At 40.8% G+C, this 21,360-nt stretch overlaps 1 protein-coding gene across 3 annotated transcripts in view; it reads right to left on the bottom strand.

The window, feature by feature from the left end:
- The window catches only part of PRORP (protein only RNase P catalytic subunit), a 61,688-nt gene that overhangs the window by 39,601 nt on the left and 727 nt on the right, over positions 1 to 21,360 (bottom strand). For all 3 annotated transcript variants that reach the window (XM_068946438.1, XM_068946439.1, XM_068946441.1), the window contains exons 2-4: positions 19,859 to 21,263; positions 17,573 to 17,620; positions 8,579 to 8,711 (exon numbers count right to left, since the gene is read on the bottom strand). In XM_068946438.1, coding sequence (XP_068802539.1) covers positions 8,579 to 8,711; positions 17,573 to 17,620; positions 19,859 to 20,856 — 1,179 coding nt within the window. In that variant the 5' untranslated portion in view covers positions 20,857 to 21,263. The remainder of the gene's footprint in view (positions 1 to 8,578; positions 8,712 to 17,572; positions 17,621 to 19,858; positions 21,264 to 21,360) is intronic.

The raw sequence follows: 21,360 nt of genomic DNA, 5'->3' as shown, positions 1-21,360 counted from the left end.
CCAGGAGACCATTATCATCCAACTCCTGTGGCTACAACCTGCACAGCTACTGCCACAAGCAAGAAGGAACTCAGAAGCAGAGAGAGCAGGCGCAGGACAACCGGCTGGGCTGGGCTCTGCGCATTTCCTGTTCAGTCCCCTACTTCAATAGCAGACAGGGCTGTCACGGGACTCACTCCTGACTTCCCGCAGCAGACAGCGGAGGGCCCGAGTCACATCGCCAGAGCAAACCGTAGACCTCAACACTGCAGGCAAAGCGCTCCTGAAATCTCCTTTCTCGAGCACACTTCAAATGGAGCGAGGAGCAAGCAGTTTGTGCTGCTGCCCTCAGTAGAAAAACTCCCTCATCTTCACAACGCTGCCATTCTAAGTGCAAAAGCATAGAAGTGGGCCAGGTTGAGCTTTCTTTCAAAAAGAACCTTGCAAGGGCAGAGATATTTCTAATTCAGTGCTTTCAAAATTAAAAATACTGTTTTGGAACCTGTTAATGTTGGGGCAAACCCAGCTAACAGAAGGCTAAGCAAAGAAACAGGACAAGTGGAATACCTAAATACAATGTAACAGTCCTTACAGAAAGGCTGTGGAACAGGAAAAAGCAGTGAATCAAACTGCCTAGAAAAGAGTGGGCCAAGTAGGCGAGGCGGGCCAGCACTTAATAACAGACAGGCCATAAGATCCATGTAGAAAAATTCTACATGAAGCTCAGAGAGCCAACTATACCTGCCAGCATAGCTGAGAAAGCAGCATGTACACGTGTTTGAAGTGAACCTGATGAATTAACTAGCTGAAGAACCACCTCACAAGAAAATGAAAAACTCTTTCATCGAGGTTTGTCCCTTGCTTATCATAGGACTATGTTCTTTTTCTAGTGCACTTGCAGGGACAAAAAGGGGCAGGAATGAACAGCTGCTAGGGAGGTAGGACCAGTTAGTTATGCTAGTTTAAAATCATACTGCCACCAAATGCTTAACTGCGGTATGAATTGCTAACTAACGTTGATAATCTCATTAGAAACAGCAACTGTTCTGGAGGACTGAATGGCACCAAGTGCTCTACCCCCTATTTTAACATTTCTAGGAATGATCCAGGGAATTATAAACCTATGAGCCTAACATCTTTACATTGTAATCTGTGTGAACCACTTAAGAACAGGAAAAAAGTCATCTGGAATGCTATGATCTGGTAGGTTTGATGTGCACACCTTCTGCAAAAGAACATCTCCAAACATTCTTCGCATGTGTTGATGGAAAAGTGGGCAGAAACAGAAGCCTGATAACTTCACAACAAGCAACTAAAACACTGAACTAGTCATAGCACTGAAAGAGGTAGAAGAGAAAAAGCAGAGAGTCATGCTAAAAGTAAACAAATAAATCAGTCTTTCCAAGTTCTGTACTAATTCCCGTATTTATTAAAAATCTCAGATATTTAGGAAAGGGAATGACACTGAAGAAGTCCGGCCAATTGCAAATACAAGAACAAATTAAGTTTACTATCACAAAGACGAAACAATGCACACTGCAGGAAAAAAGTACACTTCTGTCACATTTTAGAGGTGAAGAGGAACTATATCAGCTTAAAGGATTCTCGTAGACCATGTAATGAAAACTTCTGCTCAAACTGCAGCTGTTCTAAAATCTAATGAAATCTTAGAGACAAGGCACTGGAAGGACAACATGAAACTATCAGAATCTGTGCATTCATTTTAGTTATCAGATATTGGAAGGAGGCCCTGTATTAGACTATTTCCCAGGGGGCCCTGCAGCATCAGAAGAATCCGGTTTGGACCGCTGCTGGAGACCGGCTCCTGGACTGAGAAGAGCCTCTCGTACGATTGCACTTTATGACGTCCAAGTACAAAGCGGTAACATTTCAAAGTAACTAAAACAAATGTGCTCCCACCGATTTTATTTTAGAAGTATTTTCAAAGAAGTTAGCGCTACTCAAAGACAGAGAAGGCTGAAATAAGGACTTACTATATACAGTCTGCATTATGTAAACATTTCTGAAGAGCCCCTGAGTAACTACTTGGGGATGGAAGAATTGCAAGTAATGGACTATTTATCTAAGAGGTTCCTGATAAAAATCTCAGGAAAGTCAGCTACTCATTACGCTTTCAGATTTTTTAATTCTTTTGGTGAACCGATGGGTAAAGCCTACTGTTCTGTTTTTGTGTTTATGGCTTTGTCTGCCTCTGTGAACAGCTAATGAACAGAAAAGACGAAACAGTTTACCAAGTCATGATGTTATAAAACCTTGGTAAAGCTTTTCTATTTCGCTCACTGCTTATATATGTTAATGCAACAAAGAAACATCTGAAAAAAAAATTACTGCATCCACAATCTTTGATGTATTTTGCTAGCAAGTTCTCCAGCTGTTACACAGTCAAAGCATGAAAACAAGGTTAGCAACTCTATTTTAACCAAGCAATTGGTGTTTAAAGACACTTGAAGATCAGAACCAAGTAGTTCTTACTTGATGGCACTAACCAGAGTATAAGGAATGTGTCATGTTATAAAAATTTCCAAAGGCAGAGGTGACAAAGGATTGGTTTAAAAAGACTGTGGAGGAAAACAAGACGGGTTTGGAAAGCAGACTGGAAGAAAGGAGCATGCTTTTGTTGCAGGGTAGCCTAAGTTTGCTGCACAAACGCTTGATAGCAAGGGAGACAGAGTGACCTGAACAAACTCCCAACTCATGTCGTGTTATATGAATCAGGAAAAGGAAGCCTAGACCACCCCAGAAGATCTGACCCACCCCCAAGAAGCATTTCTCTAATAGTGAGGTAATTGAGGGAGAGAAATGTGTTAAATTTATGATATTTTCACCCAGATCTATTTCTTCCTGCTAAGGAAGGAGTAGTCTTCTATCCTCCTGCCAAATGACTCTACACTTCTGTTTGCTTCCATTATCAGGAGCCTCTGAGGAAAGGGAAGATGCAACAGCAACCCTAGAAAAATTGTCACTGCCTCCGTCTCTTGCCACCTATTTCCCATTCAGTCTCCCTCTTCCCCCCTCCTTTTCCTCCTTCCAGAAGTCCTCTCCCTCTAGCAGATTACATGACAAGAAGAGTGTAACATTGACTCTGAACTAAATAGAGGCAGGAGGACAGAAAGTAAGCAGGGTAAAAGGCTGCAGCTTGGATTGCAGTGCTCTCAGTACCTAACAGAGCTGTCTGTTACTGCAATTGTCTCAATATCTACCATAAATCATTGCCTGCCTTTATTTGATGCTCACTATTGAATCTTGTAGATCCTAAAAGATCAAGTTCTGAAATTTATGTTCTTTCTTACCTCCAAAACTAACCCTAGCTTTAGCCAAAACACTGCAACCAAAACGACCCCACAGCTGATTCTGAGCCCCACTCACACCAGCTGTCCTCTCATCCTTGTGGATGTTACAAGATCTAGCAGCAAACTTGATTGTTCAGGCAATGCAGGATTCTGCTGTCCTGAATACTATTGTTTTCCCAAATAGATGCAGCAGCCCATATTTAGCAAAGAACTGAACAAGAGCTGTTCAGTACTCTCTGCAAGTGTTGTGCCTTACCTTTGTAGGTTTTCCTAGACCTGGGAGTAAACAGGGCTCTTCAAGGTCCAAGAGACTTCAGGCCCTGATGTCAATATTTTTAGTTCTAATTGCAACGCTAACCCTATCTTTATCCACAGTTCAATGACTATAAGCTCCCAGAAACTAATAATAAGCCATAGGGCTATAAGGGATTAAATCATCATTGCTATTCTGCAACACCTGTAGAATCAAACTGCCAAACTGTTTAGCACTGGCCCTCGCATATCCTAACTTGCTTATAAGCAAGTTATTTTCCCTGTAACAGCATGAATCATAAAACACTTGTCCCTTCCAATGCCACCTCTAATCTAACGCTCTGGCCTAGCCACAGCCATATTAAATCGAGTGCTTCAAGTATTTCAGTCCCAAATATGAACTGTAACCCTAGTCTTACTCATAGCAGAACGCCAACACGTGCCCAAAAGGCTACCTATAAGCCCTTCCTCTCTGCTGGTATTAGCTCTCAACCTTAATGACCTGAATGAATGACCTTCTAAAGGTCCAGCAATAATTCAAGTTCCCCAGTACCTGCCATCTGAAACACTAATCCCCAAAAAACAAACTTTCAAGACTTCCTAGATTCGGCAGTAACAAGTTCTTCCACCCTTGCTATCCAGAAATCCAATCCTGCCTACAATCTGGTAACCCATATCCATCCAAAAAAACCAGCCTATAACTCATTCAACCTAATCCAACCTCAGTATTCATTCTACTCTTGGGTCTTCTAGAATTCGACTGGGGGGAGAGAGGCAGGGGAAGAGGGAGGGAAGGCAGCTCACAAGTCTTCACTATCTTGAAGCCCAAGCTTAGCCCCAGTCCTAACCTCAACTACCGCTCATCACCTCTACCTCTCCAGAACTAATGAAAAGCCTTCAACCGCTGGTGGCACCAGTTTTCATCCTACCCAGCATAAGTCCTGCAGAATCTAGCACTGGATCCAAGCTCTGTCATTTTAAACCTAACCCTAGCAAAGTGACCCATGCTGCCGTAGAGCTGACCAGAGGACATTCAGTCATTCCTGCCTGTGAATACAGTACAAGAATTTTGTCCTTTCAGCAACAGCCCTCATCCCAGTACAAGGTTTTGTAAGATTCAGCAACATGCCAAGTTTTTCTGTTCCTACTGTCCTACAGAGAAACAGCCCTTAAATGGGAATTCAGATCCCTCTGATGCAGTGTAGCATGTATCTGAGAGGTAAGGAGGCACACGAAGCCACAGGAAAAATTCCACACAGCCTTTTCCTTCTTTGTTTCCTCCTCTCAGAAGTTCTCTGCTCTCTGGCACTGACAGAAAGAATGAAATATATAGGAATAGAGGTAGAGGATGCCAATGGCACATGCAGCCTGGGCTGTGGCATGCACTGTGCACACACCAGTCATTTGCTGGGCAGGGTTTCGTCCTCCTCTCTTCAGCCTCTAATCTCCTCAGGAGTCATAGCAGACCTAACCGAATTAGCCGATCTCTTTTTCTCCAAGAAGCTCAAGTAAAGAAGCAATGGCCTCCAGCTGTAAGATGGAGAAGCTCATCATCCAGGCAACCTCCGCGCAGGTAAGGGTGGCTCATCTTGGAAGCAGCTCAAATGCAGAAAATGTAGGTGACTAGCTATGAATTTAGAGGCAACTAGGCAGATGGTGGCACCAGGAGGTTACGGTGGAAGTTGGAGTGGAAGATCTACCAGGTGGAGTTAGGACAGATTGTGTCAGAGACTGCTTGCTTGGAGCACATAGGTTTCTAGAAGTAGAAAACTATTCCATTCAGGTGGGACTGACACAGAGCACAGAGGGTTTTGGGGCACCTCATAGAGTTGGGAATCACGCGCACGTGGAAGGAGAACCAAAGCGTTATAGAAAAGAAAAGGTAACAAACCAAAAGTTAAGAGCCACTGCTTTATTTTCAAGGCTCCGTGGAAGCAGCACAGTCTCATTCAGCTGCAAAAATAACACTGAGAGGAATGGGTCACACTTCCTCTTCCCCCTCTAGTCTCTTATACTCTAGATGGGAATGTAAAGCCCCTTGGCACACTTAGCCCGGATCTGGTGTGGGGACTTTACATGCCCTCAAAACCATCTCTTCCTGCCTTCAGACAGTACATACACATCTCCCAAGTGCTTCCTTTCCCCTACCCAACAGTCCTTTCAGGCTTATCAGGGGTATGAAATAGCCACAAAGGGAATGAAATTACTGCATTTGCGTACGTGCAAGAAACATCTGGGAACAGCAGAGGCATGAAGGTCATCCTAGCAAAAGATGTTACTGCCTCTCAGCTGATGATATCATTGCCAGCCTCAATAAGATAGTTCCGAATTAAATGCAAGCAGAGTATAAGAGCATCCAACTGAAAATATCATATAGACATTGGTACAAAGGTGACAGTCTTATTACAGTAGTTTTCTTCCTACAGCAGCCTGCAAGGTTGCAGTTCACTATATTAGATAGTGAAATCATATCAACTCCTAATAGACTCTTTGACAGTTGCCTATAAAGGAGATCTGAATTGAGGCCTATTTTTAATGTAATGGGTATTTTCTCATAGAGTATCAGTTTTATAGTCCAGATAGGCCACCTTTTCAAAATATTTGTATAGTATTGTTCATTACCATTCTGATTTATAATTCTAAGTTTTCTTCGGTAAAACTGTCTAATCACAAAAAAATGGGTTTTGTTTGTTTATTTGTTTTTAATTACATCACAACAAACTATTTTTGGAGGATTATGGCCAAACCAAATCTTTGCTCCTCATTTTCTACTCTGATTGCATTTATACTTTGAGGGAAAGAAATAGAAATCAAACAAAGCAATAACATTGTTGCAACAGTAACACAAGACTATTGCTTAGAGAAGAAAAAAAAGAAAACTCCACATGTACTACATATGTAATTTGAAACATTGTGGGAACAAAATTATTTAGAGGTCAAAACAACTCAAACTGTTCTACTGACTAATCTTTTCTTTGCAAGAAGCACAGACACATGGAAGAAAACTAGTTAGAAGGAGGAGTAGAAAGTCCTATTTCTTTAGGACAGCAGAAATGTTTTCTATTTGAATTGCGGCTACTGCAAGAAACACGACTGGCTGTGGAAAATGGAAAACCCCTTCTCTGATATACTTGCCTACATCATAATCTCAGCCTGTTCACCTAGCTTCCCCTCTGGAAAACCCTGGCTGCAGGAGAAGTCACACAATCTGGCACACCTAAAATTGGCAGGATATTCTCATCATCATATGTCTGCTTTCACAGCACAAAGGCAACTAAAAAGCCCCAAATTTATTTCTGGAAACCTCTGACACACCACAACACTGTGCTGTCTTTACCCCACATCCATGCTCAAAATACACAGAGGCAGCAGACTTAAGCTGGGTAGCCAACGGCAAACACATCCTGTTTTATTTCCATTCAGCCTTCAGATGACTGCCTGCAGATACAGAATTGTAACAAGGCCAATTTAGAATTGCCAAGTAGATGGCCCCCAAAGTGGTAAATCACAGAATTTCAGCTATCAAGCAGATTAACAAAATTTATGGACATCAAAGCTTAAAATAGTCTGTTGATTCTGATTGCTCAGGTTGCATTTCTTTGATCAATCTAGGTGATAAAACAGTAGGAGCAACATTTCCTCTACTGTTCAACTTGGGTTCGAACGTCCTGTTACCCAGAGATACCTTGTCTGAATTTCCCTTCCTAAGTTTTCTCCCATGCAGCTGGTACCACTAATCTAGCCCATATACTTTGCAAATCTGACTTTTTCCAGCCAGCCGTCACTAAACGATGCTTCACAGATTAGGCAGTTAACTCGTTAACTGCATAAACCTATCTCAGCCACAATTCTTACAAGGGCTTTTAGGGAACAGGTAGTGTTAGTTGTACAGTGTGCAATAAAACATATTCCTTTATAACACCAGTACCCATTCATTACTTAAAATTACTGCTACATTTTAAAGATAACTTCACTTCTCTGCATAATTCACAGCCAGATCAGCTTGAAGACCTGAACTGAGAAGAAAGCCTGCGTGGAAATTAGATGTCTGAACAACAGACTTCATGTACTACAGGCACCCTGACATTAGCTGTTTCTAGAACCATTATGCGTTCATGAAGTCTGTCTGAAGAAAGTCTCAAGAACTCAATCTGGTGCCCTCTTCCATATTTTCAGAACTGGTGCTGAACTGGTGCCAGTTGCAGCAAAGTTACATCAATATTTATAAAGGTAAGTTGCAACCACCCTGAGATGTGATGTGGGCTCCACCTAGCGGAGTTCACCTTCATTCAGCATCACTCTTGCTGATTAACTAATGACCACGCAAGATGAGTAAGAAATAGAACTGCAGTATAGCAGTGTCTGAGAACTATGCTCTCTCATATACTCACAACAACCTTTGAAAAGCTTGATACTCCTAATGCATACTGTAGTTAGAAATATGAAAATATATCTTTAAAATTGAGCGGCAGTTGGCTGTTTGTGAAAGCTGAGTGAACAAAACAACAGTTCTTCATAATTTCTGGCACACAGCTACACAGTGAAAAAACCCAATATTCAGCATGTTAAGCGCAAGCTTCAGATACGATACAGGATTTCAAGAACACTAGGACTTCTTTTTTTTCGCCAGTGCAAAATGCTAGACAAAAAAATATATATTTTTTTAACTCTAGTTACTGGTCTTCATTGCCCACTGAAAGTCTAGCTTTTGAAGGATTAAGAGATTTCCAACCCTTTTAATGCTTTTTTTTAAACTTTAAAAAAAAACTACTTTTTCCAAGCTTTCTGTTACACTAACTACTTCAGCATCCATTCATGACTAACTGGAAATATAATAATGAAGACAATATAAGAGAGTTCAAGATTAATACCAATTTTATCAACAAAATGGAAAAGGATATATAGGTTAAAGTATCTAATGTAATTAATGTTTAAAGCAAAGAAAAAAAGACAACAAGATTTGTTGCGTTTTCAAAGCACTTGAACATTGATTATTACCCTCCAAGCCAATAAACCTGAGAGCGTACAAGACCTACCTGTGGACTTGTCTTTCTAAAAGTATCACTTCCATGTATCACATCTGTTATTATTCTTTCTCTGAGATTATTATACTCTTCTTCAGTGAGGTCACTGTCCTCCAACTGGTGATCACAAACTGGGCACTGTCCTCTGTAATAATAATAATGAAACAAGAAGATAAACTAGTAAAATTTAGGTAGCTCTTACTCATAAGCCTTTTTTTTTTTTTTTTTGGAGCATCCATGTATGAGCACAACCCCATAGAACAACTACGACACAGCAAAATCATCAGAAAATCAGCTGAACTCTTTCTGTGATGCATCTGAAACCTATTAAAGTCACTGGAAATATTTTTTTATAGGCTTTAATGGGATCCAGATCAAACATGTAACTTAAATTCTGCATGAAAGCATGGAAAAGGGATATTTCAAAATTTACAGCACCTACGTAGGCTTTGAGATCAGGGTTCAATTTCCAGTGTTACCACAAGTTTTCTGTGTAATCTTGAGGAATTCAAGTTGTTCTAGGTCTTAGTTTCTTATCTCTAATATGGAAAGTTCCCCTATCACAAAGGAAAGCCTCCACGGATACATACACTCCCATCTCAATGTGGGAGTGCTATGCAGTTGCACTGGCATGACCAGAACATATGAAATGACTGCAGGCATCCTAGTTGAAGCTAGCAGACAGGCTACAGACCCTTGGCGTAGCTGAAAATCCATGTCCAAGTGTTACAACAAGAAAACACACCAACAACTATGAAACGCTCTATTACTGTGCTGCAGACTGACTGCTCTTATAGAAAAGCTATCTGTGGCTGTTTTATCCAGATTTGGAATAACCAGACCTGCCCCAAGCACAGGCATACCTGAGTGGACTCCATAATTAATCATCCTGGATCCAGGCTATTAATTCAGTTGCCCAAGCTGCATCACTTCCATACATTAAGTTTTGGAAGTGGTTTGCAACCAACTTCCATTTTTCACTGACAGTTCATAAATGCACACACCCGATTTGCTGACATAGCGGACTATGTTAGGATGAGATAGTTAATGAGACTAAAAAAAAGTGCAACTTCTTTCATGAAAGGCTACCAGCATAAACCAAGTCAGCTTTAATTTTAACAGGTAAAGCCAAGTTGCTATTCTATTTTCTACCCTCTCTTTTCACAGAAAAAGGCAAAACTGCCCATAATTTAACAGGATCAAATCTGTGTCTTCCCACCTAGCCCCTCAGATTAGCCTATATTCAAGTACTTCCAAGCCTCCTTCTCTCTACTTCAATATGAAATATGTTCTGACAAGAGAAGCATTTTAAGTATTCTAACATGAGCAGAGACATCTGAATATGATTGCCCACTATAATAAACTACAATCATATAAACAAATCTTCAGTTAACCTAGTTAGCAACCAAGAGGAAAAACTGTTAAAGTTTCTAGAAGACAATCCAGAGAAGTCTAAGAATATCAGGCAGAAGTAAACAGGCCACAGAGGGTAGATTCTACTGTGACTTACAAGGTCACCGGTATCACAAACTCTGCCTGGGCTTTGCGTGTTCAACCTCTAAGGTGTTTAATACTTGTATCTGCACATGTCTCCTGCGCTGGAATTTCACAGTAATTTTGCTCTGGAATGGTCTCTGAGATATGGAATCCTGGGTATGAGTTATGTTTATCTATTTACTTTCATAAGCCATTCCTTATTCATTTTAGAAAAAAAAAATTAAAAAAGCAAACAAACAAAAGCAAACCCACCCATACGCTACTACTTCTGGTTTACTGATGTAAGCCCAAACTGTACTTGACAAACTTGCTCTCTGTTAACCTTCATTACAATTTCACTCCCACCAATAACGCCTCCAGCTTTCACTGGCGTAAGAACCCTGACAACATTAACACTGCTCTGGTCCCTTCCCACCAGCACAATGCCTGTATAAACATATTTCCGCTGTTCAACACAAGGCTCCCAAAAACAATCCCAACTATTCCTGGGGCAGTAACCCCTTTAGTCAAATATTCAAGCCCTACTTCCATTTCCTTCATCCCATTTGTCTCAACTCTCAGTATCTTCCAGAAATAGCAAACACATTTTTAGTTCACCTGTGAGAAAGCACAAGCGTACTGATGGAAGCTTTCCATGGACTCTTTTCAGTGTGCTGAGTCCAGAAAAGAAGTTCCAGGTTTCTAAACTGTGAGGTAAAAACCAAAGAGAACGTAGGTGAAGATTTCCTATAGAATATCTAAATAAACATTTTTATTCCTATAGGAGATGCAGAAGCATGACAGAAGAAAGGATTTCTCTGCCATCAGAAGCTAGAAATTGTGACTGTCCTACAATAAAAAAAAAGAAAGTAACAAAAATCTGAGGCTACACCACATGCTTTGAGAGGGCTCCTCTACTCTCCATGTTCTGAGTTGCTGTATGGTTGAAAAGCAAACAATGAGCATGGCTGTATCTATGCCTTCTTTGTGGCACTTGTCTTTAGACAGCAGACTTCCCTTTATTTCTAGGTTCAGTGACCTTAGTACCACGTCTACCCGAGCACCTTTCACAGAGTGACCCTGTATACTCGCTAAACACTAAAGTAAAGAACAGAAGAGGGAAGACATTCTTGGAACTACTCTAAAGCTAAGCTTGAATCACAAGGGCAAGAAACAAAGGAAACAAGTTGCAGAAAAGAAGAGCAACGAGGGGAAGAAGAGCTCCAAACTGCATCACAGAGGTCTTTCAACTCCTCAGAAAAAAAACAAAACAAACGCACACTCCACAAACCACAGTACTCTGAAGCAAAGTCTCTGAAGTCTGTTCTCCAACTGTCAGTATACTGAGACAATGACTTCCCCTCAGGAACAGGGCTATATACTGCCTCTCAAGGTACTGAAGTACCCTGCAGTAGTATCTCTTCAATGCAACCCAAAGGACAGTAAGAACATAGGGATGGCCATACCTGATCAGAACAAAGATCTGTATCTTCCGATTTCCTATCTCCTCTACTTATTGTTGATGCCAAAAGACAACTGTAAGAACAGTGAACGCGTAATCTTACATCCTTGGTACATTCTCCCAACTTCCAGACAAGCTGCTATTAATAGGACATACTACAAAGAAAGGCCAGGATTCATTTACTTGTCTCCCATCACATCCTCCTAGGTAAACTCAGGAAGTATGGGTTGGATGAGTGGACAGCGAGGTGGATTGAGAACTGGCTGGATGGCCGAGCTCAGAGGGTTGTGGTGAATGGCGCAGAGTCAAGTTGGAGGCCTGTGGCTAGTGGTGTCCCCCAGGGGTCAGTCCTGGGTCGTCTTGTTCAATATATTCATCAATGACCTGGAGGAAGGGACAGAGTGCACCCTCAGCAAGTTTGCTGATGATACTAAACTGGGGGGAGAGGCTAACACACCAGAGGGCTGTGCTGCCATTCAGAGGGACCTGGACAGGCTGGAGAGGTGGGCAGAGAGGAACCTCATGAAGTTCAACAAAGGCAAGTGCAAGGTCCTGCACCTAGGCAGGAATAATCCCCTGCACCAGGACAGGCTGGGGGTTGACCTGCTGGAAAGTAGCTCTGCAGAAAAGGACCTGGGAGTGCTGGTGGACAAGAAGTTAAGCATGAGGCAGCAGTGTGCCCTTGTGGCCAAGAAGGCCAATGGTCTCCTGGGCTGCATGAGGCAGAGTGTTGCCAGCAGGTCGAGGGAGGTGATCCTGCCCCTCTCCTCAGCCCTGGGGAGGCCTCCCCTGGAGGACTGGGTCCAGTTCCGGGCTCCCCAGGACAAGAGAGACATGGCACTCCTGGAGAGAGTCCAGCGGAGGGCTACCAAGATGATTAGAGGGCTGGAGCATCTCTCCTATGAAGAAAGACTGCAAGAGCTGGGCCTGTTCAGCCTGGAGAAGAGAAGATTGAGAGGGGATCTCATCAATGTGTACAAGTATCTGAAGGGGGAGTGTCAAGAGGATGAGGCCAGCCTCTTCTCTGTGGTGGCCAGCAACAGGACAAGAGGCAACGGGCACAAACTGAACCACAGGAAGTTCCATCTGAACCTGAGGAAAAACTTGACTGTGAGGGTGACAGAGCACTGGAACAGGTTGCCCAGAGAGGTTGTGGAGTCTCCTTCCCTGGAGATATCCAAAACCCGCCTGGATGTGATCCTGGGCAATATGCTCTAGACGATCCTGGTGGAGCAGGGAGGTTGGACTAGACGACCTCCAGAGGTCCCTTCCAACCTTGGCCATTCTGTGATACCTCTGCTTCTAAGATCCCTCTGTGGTAGTCTACGTTAATAGACTTTGACAGTGGAAGGCAACTGAGACAGAAACATTCTTTCAGTTGACCTGTCTCAGCAACATTAAGTTACAGTGGCATCATCCAGGTGCACAAGGCCAATTCCTCCAGAGATTTTCTAATACCAAGCTGATTATACCCAAACAGAAAGCAGCTATAGATGGCTATTTTCCTGAGACTAATCACTACTTGTTTCTTCACTGTTAAGAAGCTCTTTTGTTCCTGCTTTGTAGCAAGATTAAGATCACCACACAGCTGTAGGAAGCTGACTGCTCCAGGTGAAAAAGGCCAGCAGCTACAGTCAGTCAATGCCACCATTCAGTGTTTATTTCCCAGATCCAGAAACACCACTCTACCCTCTACAGCCATGTCAGTAATCATAAGCAGCGTCTGGATAGTTTTCTTCATTCACCTCATCCACTCCTCAGCACTCTTGGTTTCCCAGACCAAGACTGTCTTTTCTTGGTTTGGCCAGAAACTTTGGTAACTGTTGTAGTTCTGCAAATCCTAAACCGCATCTCACTGTCTCTGACACAGACAGGAAACCTCCACGGATCTGTCCAGGATGTATGTTTTTAATAGTGAAAAAGCAAAGACATTGAAAACTAGTATAAAAGAAAAGATGAGAGAATGGAACAATAGGGAACATGAAAATCCAGACCCCAAACCCTTTCCGAGAAGGCTGCTGGCACGTCAGAGCAGATTCCCGAGCAGCACAAGTGAGACAACACTGCAGAGCACACACCAGTTTACTCAAATTGCATGACTACTGTCTAGCCAACCTGGTGCTGCCGAGATTCCCAAGCAACGGCAGAGGCCGTCAAAAACCCCTACAGCAGACAACCATGTTGGTTGTTCTGAGTTGGCCTTTTGTTCCCAGAGCGTCCTAGCACAACACATACTTGTTCCAAGGTGCAAAACATGACAGGCCTAACTTCCGCAGCTACCTGTGGCTTTTAATATGATCTCCCAGAATAATTACACCTTGAGAGACAGAACAAATATATTTTTAAATATCTAGCTAATTTTGTTGTTTCATGTCCCACAACTGGGGCCTTTGCCCTAAAACATATTCTGAAGGAAATCAAATGGGAACCAAAATCACTTCCATGTGCCATCTGTTCCTTCTTTTTTTCCTAATTGTCCCTCTGGTTACCCGCTATAAACTCAAGAAACAGTCAATACAGGACACAACTCCATACCAGGTCAAAAAATACATCGTTGCCAAGAACTTCCATGCCCCCCCACAAAACTACCAGATAAGGGTGGGCAGGAAGGGAGAAAACATCAGGTGACTTTGACTTTGCACATCCTAAGAAGCAAGTTGCTTTGTCAATTACTGTACTGCATTCTTTGTGAACTATGTTACTTTTTTTTTTTTTTGAAGGCTTATTTTGAAGTTTTGCAGATATACATTTTAAGACAAACTAATGAGCTAAAAATATAGAAAAAACCTCATGGGTGCAGTTCTTGACTTGCATCTCTGATTGTGGGTGAAAACTAGAAATATTTCCAAGCTTACCTCTTTAATAACTACATGATAAAGGAAAAAAATAGATAAAACACACACTAAAGAAATATACAGAGTCAATCATGTCTTAGCTCTCTTTAAAGTTCTTGAGCACTTCTGCCAAGAACCTGACACAGGAGATCCAGCTTTTCTCTTCATCACCAGACTGGACACTCTAGCCATGGTACTAAGAAATTGAAATAAAATAAGAAAATGTACTAAGAAAACACAGAATCAAACAGCTTGTCCAGCAGGCAGTTAATAAGACGACACTTAGTCTGAACAGGTCTTTGGTTGTTTCTGGCTACCGAACAATGAATCCTTCCCTACTTGCTTTCACTTAAGCTTCTCTTATACACAAGTTATGTTGTTGATATTTCACATTTTTCCTTTCTATTGCAGTCTGTCCAGTAGCCTATATTCACATAGCTGGGCATACTTTGAACTGAAGGAGCAATCATTCTTCTTGAAATCCATCCAGAAGGCTTATTTCATAAGTAAAACATCAACTCAGGTAACAAAATCTCCTCCTCAATTGCAGGATTTGAGCTTTAAGTGTTTAAAAAGCCACCACAATCAGAAATGCCAAATTCTCACAGCAAGTGATATTTGGTATATATTAACATACAGATTGCTACCTAAAAATATACTAAGACTACATTAATTGTACTGTTAACAGTGCATCTACTGATTTCATAAAGTTACATGTGGAATCCCAACAATGGACATTCATTGCTGCATAGGAAGAATACATTCCAGTCACTCAGCCCACTGTGACCATTGCAGGCTTAGCCTACACATTATTGTAAGCAAGGAGACTGGCTGTTCATATATCTATAAAGCTACCATTAAATAAACATAATTGCATTAAGGAACTTCACAGTTTGGCAATACTAAAGGAAAGCTTAAAGAAGTGTTATGAAACTATCTCAAAATTAGCTTAAATATAAGTACTTTGTTATGCATGAACCGTGTTTTACTTGGATTCTTCTGCAGCTACCACTTTCAGACTACTTGGGGGGGGCGGGGGGAGAGAGCCGGGAAAGAAGGGGAGAAACTAACCCACCCCAACCACCTAACACCAACCAACGCTTGTGAAGCCACTTCTTGTGCATTCTCAATACGGATTCCCAAAAAGAGTGGGAGTAGAAAGTGCCAAGTTCACCTTTTAAAACTAACAGACACTAAGAACAGTCAGCATTTTGTAAGATTACACCTTTAGACTAAATTGCAGCTTTCTTTTCTTGTTGTGTTTTTTTGTTTGGATTTTAATAATACCTTTAAAATTGCCAGACAATTTTTGTAACTCTTCACTGATCATTTTATGATTGCATGCTGAGAAATTCCCAGACTGAAGGCTTTCAGCTCTGTAAGATATATAGCTGTCCTTACAACTAAGTGATTGTTTAACTACTTTTTTGAGGAACAAAGATGGATTTGGGGTATCGTGGCACATATGCATCAAACACGAAGTCAGATGCGATACAGTAATCTGAACACAGGCTCAAAAAATTCGAGCTGCAGCTTTCTATAGCTGACCTTGGAAAACCACAGCTTTTTTAACTCTCCACAAAAAAATTTATGCTCAGCAAACATTAAGGGTCAAATTTCCAACTATCACAGTTCAAAGAAACTAGGAGCTCAGTACTAGAGGAAGAAGAAATAAGCATCCTGGATATAACTGCCAATATTTATACAAAATCAGAATAACCTAAGAGCAAGCCTATAAGTTGTCAGGCTTAGTTTAGGAAAAACATTTTAAAATCAGTTTCATTTCAACATCACATCTTTCTGTATCAGTTCTTCTGGATTTTAAGACTCACATTTTAAGATTCCAGTTAGGCTGACCACAGAGCCAAGTCTAGTAACAGGCTCCACATAAGAGTTTCAGAGGTACTTTGAGAGCTTTGTCCTTTACATTAAGGACCAAAGGGTTTCCAATTTTTCCACTTTCTTAAATCCTAAGAATCTTTTCTGTCAGCAGCCATCTAATTTAAGCAAAATAAGCTTCAACCTTTTTTTCCCCCTCCTTGAAATAATTTTAATTTACTTTGAATTCATTCCGAGTAGGTTACCTCAAACTTGCTTATATTTATTGGAAGATAAAAAGTGATCACACAGACAGTTATCACAAAATAAATACTATGTAGCACTAAGTCCCCACTCTGCCTGTTGGCAGATTCTTACCCCTCAACAAAATGGGGGATCATCTAAGACAGTTTAGCTCTTACAGACAACAAGATAATAAGCTACCCTCTTAATCAAGACAATCAACTTCTGAATTTTAAAACTCTAAAGGTTAAAAAAAGTTGCCTAGAATTTGGTCAATTATTTCAATACAGTAATACCATACACACACACACACACACTCAAACGTAATAATCCATCCTACAGTGCACAACTTCTGCTCTCATGATAAGTGAGTTATGCTGGTTGTGTGTGGGATTCAAAAGCAGCAGACTCAGAACGTGCTTAATAGTACACTGCATAGTATATTACCACGAATCACAAAGAAAACTTAATCCAGAGGAGATATTCTTATGATTAATACAGTTACAGTTGCCAAATTGCTATATAACAGAAAAGCCCTAGGTATCGAATAGAATGATAATAAGAATTAAAATAAAAATTGACAAGTATTAATAAAATGCTGTAATAGAAATAGGTATTTAAGTTATCCCTAAGGAAACCTAATGTAAGAATCACTAATTTTGTCTTTACTGAAAATCAGGTGAAACAGCAGAACCCTTCTACCCATACAAATTACTGTAGCATGTAAATAGTAACTTAGCTTTCAAGGAGACGTCAGCTTATGCACCAAAGCTGCTCTGATTTTTATGATACTTGGAAATATCTGACTAAGCTAAAGTATCATAAAGCTAACCAAAAACAAAGTCCTTAATTCCCAAACAGTAAACAATCCATGCAACAAGACGGCAGCTCTTACTTTTCTCCATGTTTTTCTGTCTTAGCTCTGCTTAGCTTACCTCCTTTCCAATTGTGCATCTCAGGCCTTGTTTAACGTGCTGAAATGAACTGAAACTCAGTTCTGGAAGTCCTATGTACACAATAAAAGTTCATATTCTCAAGGATTAAAACTACTTTTTTATCTAAGGATTCAGAAGCAAGTGTTTTTTTTTTTTTTTTAGTATTATGAAAGAAGAGTTCAAGGTAGAATAGTCAAAGATAAAAACAGTCATTTTTAAATAAGATTTTCGCAGTTACCTGTCTTTAATGGTGGTCAGGTGTCCTCTCCAGTTCTCTCCTGGAATACTAATATTTACATAGGGAAAGATAAATAATAGCATTAGACTTTATTTAATAATACCCAAATTACAGATAAAGAACACTCCCATTTTGTTCAATCCCTAGAAGTAAAAGACCAACCACCTACATTCCACAGAAACCACACAAAAATATGAATTTTTGTAAAATATAATTTAGCAATACCTGGAAGTATCATTATACAAAAAAACAGCACTTACCGTGCAGAGAACCAACACTACCAACCTCCCCAGCCCATGTTGTACCCAAAGAGCACAAGTGACCAGGTCGCACTATCAACGTTCAAGTTGCTGCCTTACACATCCATAAAGCGCCTCAGAATCTGGGAATTTAATCTCTTTTAGAAGCCCTCCATTGCAAACAAAAACCTGAAACTGCGGTGAAGTCTAAACCAAGCGAGAAAGCTCCTTATAAAAATCTAAGATAAAATTCAGACAGAGATAAAGGTTTGATCCTATTTCTATTAAAGTGACAAAGATCTTTGATTTGGAAGGCACAGGATCAGATTATGAGGGAGTTACAACAGGAGACAAAAGTTCATAGCAAGAGAGGCAAGTCATCTACGATGAACATGATTACAGCGTTTGAAAACCTACTCTAATAAAGAAATCACACAGAGCTTAATTTCTTCTCTTCTGTGGTAAGCGGTAAGAAATGAAATGGGAAGCAGAAGTCAAGACTTCTATGCAAATACCTTCCTAAGAGATTAGGAAAGATACTCTAAGGGCAAAGTTGCTCATACCAAAACATTGTATTGGGACTTTTCGACTCCACATCACCACCACAGTCCTGGCGGAAACATTCATTTTTGCCCACAAAACTAAAACAGAATATGTCATATCCATGACAACATTAAACTGCAGACATCTCTCCCTCTGTTGAATGTTTATAATGGTAGGCTGTACAATCACATGTGCCATGGACTTTGGAATAACCACCCCACTTCTCCACTCCTTTCCTGGTTCTCCTGCTGACACGTAGAGGTTCTTTAGGTCTTTTACAAAGACAACAGCAGCAGGAAATTCTGTGCCTCTTTCTCACACACTAGTTTGTCTAGCTTCAGCTTCCAGTACTCTTTTGTCATCATATACTGGTAACACATAGCTCTTAGACAACATACAGACTGGCCCTGCAGTCATCTCCCCAAGTCCTCTTACTAGGCTGAGTTTCCTGCAAATGCACTATAGAGCATACACCCACAGGTAAGTTCTACTCTCTGAGAAAACAGCAGCCCAACACAGATTTTTCATCCACTCAAACAGTTCAGCTTGACTGAAGCTTAGTCTGTCTGTCTGTTCCCTACCTGTTCCCAAGAAAGCAAGCAGGTAGGGCAGGGCAGTATATACTGTTCTAATAACTGCAGCGCGTTCCCACAGCTGTATTTTCTCACCAAGAGCTAACCTGTAAGATAGCTGTGCAGCCCACACAAACTAAACCAAAAATAGAGAGTAATGCGTGTGCAGAAAGCTCCAGTGAACTACACACTGGGCATACACAGCACAATCAGAGGCATTTGCAGAGTCTGACCACCACTGTTCATGAAAACAAACTGTGGCCTGCCAAACACTGTGCTAAAACAAAGAGTTTTCTAACCAGATTTAACCTCTCTCATTATTTTTATGTGAGGACAACACTTAGTCTTCACTTTACCTAAGCTAAACTGATGACGTTCCTAATATTTTTTACTACATTTCAGCAACCCATGCTGGAATATTGTATTCAGGTCTAGTATTGAGAATATATGAAGAACGCTGATAAACTGGAGAGGATTCAGAAGAGAACCAAGAGGGTCTATAACAGAATTTACTGCCTCTTTGCTTTAAAGACAGAAACTTTCTCATTTTCCAAACTTACTACTTCTCTATGCTAGTGGATTATAGGGGAAAAACCAAAAACAAAACAACCCTCATATCTGTCAGTATTCCTTATGTATCAACCTCAATGAGAGGAGATAAAAATCAAGAGATTTTGGGCCACCATGACCCACCAAAGTTTCCTACTTTTTGTACCAAGAACGGATATTTAAAAGGTAAAAACTCTTATGAAGAGGTATCAATCAAAATTGTACATTTGGAGCAGAAATGAAATGCGGCTTTTCATGGCAGTATGCTTCTCAAGGAGCAACACCATAAAATAAGAAGCTGGGGGATTTTATTAGTCTTAATCTGTGGAATAACCTGAATCCTATCCTCATGAACTGCAGCTTGCTTTTGAAACATCATTTACCTTTCAAACCACAGCTTTATACTCCGCATAAATGTTCTGTGAGGGTATATTTGGTTCTCTCTCAAATACAAGAGGATACCAAACAGCTCTTTTTGTAACTCAGCATCTTTCATACCCCTGCTGAAGTCAAAAAAGGCCTGCAGGACATCCAGGGTTGGCACCAAATCCTTAGCCAGCATCTCATGGTAAAGTTCACATGCCAGGTTCATTTCTTGGTGACGGCTGGCCGCTTTGATACAGGATTCATAGTTTGTTCTTGAGGGAGTCATAACTTTTCTTACTTCTTCCAGAAGAGTCAAGGCCATTCTCCATTGATCTGAATTACTCAGCCCCCTGATAAGAAGGTTGTAAGCCCCACTTTCTAATATCTTAAATCTGATTTTCATTATATCATACACATCACAAATCTCTGCCGTCTTCCCTTGCTGGACACATAACGCCAGGTACTTGACCAACAAATTATACCTAATGTCACCATCAGTCTTCGCCACATAAGTCAGCAAGGACTTGGCCACATCTATGGGGCTGTTGCACCTGACCATACTGTTAAACATCACATCTTCAAATATTTCAGGTGATCGAAAGTTTTCCCTCAGCCTACTCCATTCTTCGGCCTGCAAAGGCTTTTCTGGAGGCTGGACCTCGACAAATTTATGCCTTGACAGAACATGACTCACTAATCGTTTCTTCGGAGCTCCAGAGGAATAAAAGTGAAGTTTTCCTTCAGATATTTTTTTACTCTCCTCATCCCATGCTGTTTCTCCTTCATACTGAATCTCAGACCTTTTCTTAGTAGGAAAAGCCTCAGTTCCTTTGGAATCCACTGGCAATGCAGTGCTGGAAGATGTCATAAAACTGAAATAGCTAACCTTTTCCCTGTTGGCGATATTGAAAGAGACAGCAAACAGCTGCTGGCATCTTGAAAGAGGCCACAATACACGACATTTCCCTAGCAAAGCCTGCATACCCTGTTGGCTAGTTTGAGGAAAGCGTGCCATTATAAGAAGAAACTATGTCACTACTAGCTCACTATATCTAAAGAAAAAGGAAAAACACAATTCACATAGGAAGGCTTATTATAAAAGTCTTAAGGCTATCAAGCTGTATACATTACACTCTTTCTTCAAAACGCTTATCCTGTGATTCTTTCAACCCTGTTAGGAAAACAAAAAATGGTAAAATCTTTTTTCACAAAAATGGATGTCTTAAACTAGGAGAACATGCTTCCGAAATTAGGGCATCTTTCTTCCTAGACAAGTTGCTTTGCAGGTTTGCAGCTTATTGCTTCTGTTTGTCGGATGCTGTTAAGTAATACAGCTGCTGTACAGAAATGGGCAACACTGATGCAGCTATCCAAGAAATATAGGGCTTTTTTCCTGTCTTCATCCAAGTCAAGTCAGATTTCCTAAAAATAAACAAAATAAAGAATACCACTACAAAGAATAACATCATAACATGCTTCACGCTTAGTATAAGTCTTTGCTGCGACATTTACAGCTACA

Source organism: Struthio camelus, chromosome 5, assembly GCF_040807025.1.
Source record: "Struthio camelus isolate bStrCam1 chromosome 5, bStrCam1.hap1, whole genome shotgun sequence".
Classification (NCBI taxonomy): Eukaryota; Metazoa; Chordata; class Aves; order Struthioniformes; family Struthionidae; genus Struthio; species Struthio camelus.
This window is presented reverse-complemented; position numbering and strand designations above follow the sequence as displayed.